At 47.9% G+C, this 6735-nt stretch overlaps 1 protein-coding gene across 1 annotated transcript in view; it reads right to left on the bottom strand.

Annotated features, from left to right (window-relative positions):
• The window catches only part of LOC309375796 (actin-1-like), a 4766-nt gene extending 1009 nt beyond the window's left edge, over positions 1–3757 (bottom strand). Inside the window, 1 exon segment of the mRNA XM_081921720.1 lies at positions 2547–3757. Coding sequence (XP_081777846.1) covers positions 2547–3674 — 1128 coding nt within the window. The 5' untranslated portion in view covers positions 3675–3757.
• Positions 3758–6735: the final 2978 nt, after the last annotated feature.

Raw genomic sequence — 6735 nt, 5'->3', positions numbered from 1 at the left:
AGACTATAACCCAGGGAAGGGGAATGGCATCAAAAGAACATTTTTACTTGTGTATAATTAAGATGCATCCACACCATACTGTGTCATGTCTGATGAAGCACAAATCCATCAGCCAGAAATCCAGCAGCTGGAATTGGAAGAAGCTGAAAGAACACAAATCCCCCACTTTCCCCAAACACATAAGGCTTTCTGTGTGCAGGTAGGATGACGATGTGCTGCAAGTTTCTACGGAGTCCAAATAAAGGCTTATTGGGAACAGCCTGACTCTCAGACTCATGAGGCCAGAGGTGAGAACCAGGAGAGGCAAGGAAGCGGGCAGTGCTGTAGCATCACGGGGCCCTGGATGAACTTCCATCCTCCAGCCCCAGCCCAGACCCAGGGCTTGCCATGGAAAAGAATGAAAGAGGAAGAGGGTTAGAACATCTGGCCCAGCCTTCCTATGACACAGCACCTTCCAAATGTGTTGGACTACAATACCCATTCCTGCAGCAAGTATGGCCAATGGGCAGGACTGATGAGAGTTGCACAGGGGTGATGGGAGTTGTGGTCTAAAACATCTGATATATTGGGGGGGGGCACTGCTCTTTCCCACAATTGAGTGGGAGGTTGAGGACAGGTAAAGAAGAAGAAACAATGTGCATCTTAGGGGTGGGTAATGGAGAACAAGGGAAGTAGCAGAATTTCAGGTGATGCCAGCTGGAGTAAGAGAATATCAGGAGAGCAGGGATAAATCTTAAAGAGGACCCCTGCAATTGTAGTCCATGGATTACTGGAATGTGTACTTTTCAATTACTGGTTTATCTCACTCATCTTCAGAGGGAGCTCAACGCAGTGTGTGTGATGTCCTCTTGATGCCACATGTCTGTGGAAGTGTTGTAGAGTGGGTGGTTAGATCCAGATGAGGTGTGGGAGGCACATACAGAGTTAGTGCTGGAAGACCCAGGGGAAGGTCCCAGTGAGTTGAAGGCTGTCAAATTAGAGCCACAGGAGGTGCCTGATACTAAGGAGAAGGACCAAGAAGGTTAGGGAGTGGAGATCTGGACCCCAGTGAAGGCCAAAGTGGGATAACAGAGGAATGTCCCATTCCTTCCCTCCTGATATACCCAATCTGTTGCCTCTTGCCCATGAGCCACCATCAGCATCCCCTCTTAGCATTCAGGAGATGTTTAGGAGGGATAGTTGAAAGTGAGTCTGATACTGAGCTGTCTGAGACTCTGCCTCCCTTGTCATGGACACAAAGATGCCACCATGAGCCAAAGCCACCTATTCAAACACAAAGAGGACTGCCTGTTTGCTTGCCAAGTCCAGGAACTCCAATCAACTTGCCACACAAAGAGCTGTGCCCACTCCGTGCTTCAAAAAGAAGATGCAGTAGGGTGGGTATTACCAGTGGCGTAGCGTGGGGGGTGCAGGGGGGCCGGCCGCACCGGGCGCAACACCTGGGGGTTAGGGTTAGGGGGCCCAAATCCACAGGTTAGGGGGCGCAAATCCACGGGTTAGGGGGCACAAATTACTTGCCCCGGGTGCTGACACCCCACACTACGCCACTGGGTATTATTTGTGGGATCAACATCTTAGCTTGCACTTAGTAACGGGTTTCACCTCTCATGAACCTGCTGATTCCTGTAACCTGCAACTAGCCTTACATACCAATCTGATTTACACATTAAAACCTTTGGCAGGTTGGGCTGGGAATGTTCCTCATCCACACCCTAGAAAGCCACTGCCAGGCTTTGTAGAAGATACAATGGTCTGGCTTGATATAAGGCAGATTCTTACAAATAGACCATAAACATTTCTTTGAATTTGGTCCCCTTCCAGTGCCTGCCACCCTCCCTTATTTTCAGTCATATCTTAGCCATTAGACCATGGGTAGCCAAACTAAGGTTCGCAGGGCGGACCAGGCCCAATTGCCTTCTGGATCCGGCCTGCAGACGGTCTGGGAATCGCCGCGTGGATCACCAGCACATAATTTATTTCCCTCTCCCTTACACGGGGCTGCCACCTCCTCCCTCCTCCTGGCTTCTCCCTGCCCTGCCTAGAGGAGGAAGGGGGCTGGGCTTTGTTGGTGCCAGCAGCAGCAGTGCTTGAGTGGCCACTATTTTAAGCAGCCCCTCTCCAGAGGCCTTTCACACACCACTCATCGTCCCTCTGCCACCACCACTAGCCCCTGCCACTCGCAAGACACAGGTAAGCAGCCACTGGGGCTCGTGATGCTCTTGCATCAACCCCCCCCCCCAAAAAAATAGTCCGGTCTCGCACAAGGTCTGAGGGACAGTGGACCAGCCCCCTGCTGGAAAAGTTTGCTGACCCCTGCATTAGACCACAGAACACACAGAATGATGACAATGAAAAGCCACTATGATCCAAATGTGTGTTTCTCTTTTTATTTTCTTTTAAATTTTGGCCAGCCAATAAATCCAAAGAGACAACAGCTGAATCTCTTTCTAAAAAAAGAAAATATTTGGGAAGTGCACCTGTTTGTGGCCTTTCTTGAGCTCCCTTTGTTCTAGCAAGGTCACAGGTGAAGGCCGTCAGTCTTAAAAACATTTCCGGTGAACGACGCCTGGGCCAAAGTCTTTGTAATCGTTGAGGGTGACCCACATTTGTCTGAAAGATGTCAAGCAAGTCAGGATGGAGGCCCCGATCCACACGCAGTACTTCCTCTCTGGCGGGGCAATGATCCTTACCGATATCCCGATTGGCACTTGAAGCTGCATTTCCTTCAGGATACGCTCATCCAAGCCATAAAACAAGGTGGATCCACCCGAGAGGAGAATGTTCCCATATAGATCTCTGCGGACGTCAATGTCGCATTTCATGATGCTGTTGAAAGCCATTTTGTGGACACCGGGAGCATCGACACCGATGTTAGCTGGCGCAAAAAGGGCTTCAGGGGCTCGGAAGAGTTGGCTTCCAATCCTGATGATATTGCCATCTGGCAGTTTATACTCTCTGAGAAGGTATTCTGGCTTAGCTTTCATTTCTTGGATGGGATCTAAAGCCACGTAGCAGAGCTTCTCCTTGATGTCTTTCACGATTTCCCTTTCTGCTGTGCTGACGAAGGAAAGCCCACTCTCCAGAAGGAGCCTCATGAAGTACTCAGTGATGTCCCGCCCAGCGACGTCCAACCTGGAGACAGCATGTGGCAAGCAGTAGCCTTCGTAGATGGGGACTGTGTGAGTGACACCATCCCCACTGTCTATGACTATCCCCGTGGTCCGTGCTGATGCATAGAGTGCCAAAGTAGCCTGGACAGCAACATACATAGCAGGCACCTTGAAATTTTCAAACATGATCTCCGTCATTCTCTCCCGGTTCTGGAGAGGATTCAGCGGGGCTTCAGTCAAGAGCACTGGTCTGTCGCTGGATTTGATCCTCAGTTCACACTCATAGACATGCCTCCATATCCTCTCCATGTCGTCCCAAGATGTCACAATGCCATGGTCAATGGGATAATTCAGTGACAAGACGCCCCTTTTGCACTGAGCTTCTTCTCCAATGTAAAATTCCTTCTGGCCAGCGCCAAGCATTGTGGCTTTGGCTTTGGAGCGGCCAACAATTGCTGTGATGACCACCCTTGGGGCGCTGTCCCCAGCAATGCCAGCCTTGCATAATCCAGACCCATTGTCAAAGATCACAGCTGGGATGTCTAGAAGCTTGGGATCAGACATTCTTTGGACGGTTCTCTACGCAGCTGGCCTGGAGAAGCTGGTCTGGTGAGGCAGGGTGGGATTGGAGGCCAAACAGAATGTTCAAGAATGGAGGTTCTAGAGTGGTGATGTCATATACAACCACCACTCTGGTAGGCAAGGCTGTTGCTTTAGCCAAACTATACAAGGCGAAGCTGATCTAGCCATCCTGATGGATGTTTTCAGGTTACTAATTCCATCTCTCCTTTTTGTTTTAAACCTGGAATACCTGCACAGTGGAAGGATTATTTGACAATAGATGATATCTCAATAGAGGCTGTTCCTAGTAAGGTAAAGGGAACCCCTGACCATTAGGTTCAGTCGTGGCTGATTCTGGAGTTGCGGCGCTCATCTCGCTTTATTGGCTGAGGGAGCTGGCGTACAGCTTCCAGGTCATGTGGCTAGCATGACTAAGCCACTTCTGGCAAACCAGAGCAGCACACGGAAACGCTGTTTCCCTTCCTGCCGGAGCGGTACCTATTTATCTACTTGCACTTTGACGTGCTTTCGAACTGCTTGGTTGGCAAGAGCAGGGACCGAGCAACGGGAGCTCACCTCTTTGCGGGGATTCGAACCACTGACCTTCTGATCGGCAAGTCCTAGGCTCTGTGGTTTAAGCCACAGCACCACCTGTGTCACAGTAGGCTGTTCCTAATCATCTATAAAATCGGGATCATAGGTTAGTGGGGAATGTGGTCCATGACAAACAGAAAATATGGGGTGGGTGGGATTGCTTTGTACCAAATCAGACAAGCTTGTCTACCAAGGTCACTATTATCGACACTGACTTGGCAGATTACTCAGAAAGGATCCTTTGCCAAGCCTACCAGGGGATGCCAGGGGATTGTTGCCTGCATCAATGGAGCCTCTCCAGGTTTTGGTTTGGATGTACATGTGATGCAGGTGACTGTCTCTGACTCTGAACCTCACACAGCACAGTCCTACGCAGTGCCGCCAAGTTCAATGTTACAGGAAACAAAGGGGGACTTCCTTCTGAGTAAGCATCCATGGGATCCTGCCATTTGAGCTCCGGTGATTCTGGATAGTGTTGTTGTTTTGAGGTGGTTTTATGTTTTAAGACCCCTTGCCTTTTTGTTTTTTTTAAAGAACAGTGGGAGAGAAGTTTCAGTAACAATAACAAAATATATATTCTGAGTGCATTATAGAAAGCCATCGAGTTTGACTGAAATATACATCTCTCTCTCTCTCTCTCTCTCTCTCTCTCTCTCTCTCTCTCTCTCTCTCTCTGTGTGTGTGTGTGTGTGTCTGTGTTTGTGTGTATAGTCACCTGTGTGTGCGGTTAATGGGTAGAGAGACCTGCAGCAGTTGCATTTTAATTGCTTCTCCCGATAGCCTTAAGTTATGGCCAGCTTCAAAGCGAGGGTGGCTTCCATTAAATTTAATTACTCTCCCTTGCAGCCAGCATGGCAAAGGTGCCAGCACCTAATTAAAGGTGGTTATGAATCAGAAGCAGATCCGAGCTGAAAGATTCAAGATAAAGAGGCACTTCGAAACGTGAGCAGAGGACTTGTAGGTGCAAAGGGGGTTTTGTGTCACGGGGGGGGGGGGTTGGGGGAAAGAAATAAAGAATCTTAGTATGGCAATAATGGGCACTGGAGCTCTTGTTGCGTCCAGGAATGTTATAGGTCCCCCCCCTCAAGAAATGTTTATTAGCCTTACTGGGGGGTGGGGAATCTATTAGCTTTTCAGATGTTTCTCCCTAGGAAACCTCTCTACATTTGCTACAATATTTTGTTCTGAGCCAGGAATGGGGAACCTGTGGCCCTCCAGATGTTTTGGGACTCCAGCTCCCATCATTCCTGACCATTGGCCATGCTATCTGGGGCTGATGGGAGTTGGAGTCTAGCAGCAGCTAGAGGGTGATGGGTCCTCCATTCCTGCTTCAGGCAGAACTAAACAGCAACTCTGTGCAATGGGTACACCTAGCCGGGATAGCTCAGTTGGTTAGAGTGTGTTGCTGATAATGCCAAGGTTGCAGGTTTGATCCCTGGCTGGGACACCTGCATATTCCTGCATTGCAGTGGATTGGATTAGATGATCCGCAGGGCTCCTTCCAACTTGAAATTTGTATGATTCTGTGATTCAAGTTTTAGGATTGCATCCAAAGTTAGTCCTACTCCCTAGTGGACCAACTGAACTTAAAGGATATGACTAATGTAGCTTCATTAATTTCAGTGGGTCTACTCAGGGTAGAAGAAGAAGAAGAGTTTGGATTTGATATCCTGCTTTATCACTACCCTAAGGAGTCTCAAAGCGGCTAACATTCTCCTTTCCCTTCCTCCCCCACAACAAACACTCTGTGAGGTGAGTGGGGCTGAGAGACTTCAAAGAAGTGTGACTAGCCCAAGGTCACCCAGCAGCTGCAAGCGGAGGAGCGGGGAATCGAACCCGGTTCACCAGATTACGAGTCCACTGCTCTTAACCACTACACCATACTGGCTCTCTTAGAGACTTAGAACCCTTAACCCCTTTAATTTATAACATAGATTTATTAATTGAGATGCATTTTATAATATACGACCAAGCTGCTAGGAATTGTGCCCTCTTTAACTCTTAGCCTCGATAAATCTTGTATACTTTATTTGCTATTCTTATACAACTTTGCATGGTGCCGTTGTGCTGTGGCTGCTGCTTTTATTAATGTTATTATGTGATTGTATTGGAAATGCTTGCTATGGTTGATGGAAATGCTTTTAATGATTTGCAGTTTATTTTATAATGATTTAAAATGTTGTGATGTTTATATTATCAAAAACGATTTATTTGTCGTACTGGGTTATAACTTTTATTCTGAGTAGGCCCACTGAAACGAACAGATAAAAGTTAGCCAGTTCCATTAATTTCAGTGGGTCTACTCTGAGTAAGCCTAATTGGAGACCACTTATGTTTTGAAATGATCTGATACTGAGGTGCTATTGTATTGATGTAATGATTGCCTTTTTTGTGTTGTGAATTATATGGGTGTAGTTGGAGATGGAAGTGTGGGGCTCTTAAGGCCAAGATGAATAATATATCCATAAGG

This window comes from Podarcis melisellensis (genome assembly GCF_964234715.1).
Source record: "Podarcis melisellensis genome assembly, chromosome: 8".
NCBI lineage: Eukaryota > Metazoa > Chordata > Lepidosauria > Squamata > Lacertidae > Podarcis > Podarcis melisellensis.
This window is presented reverse-complemented; position numbering and strand designations above follow the sequence as displayed.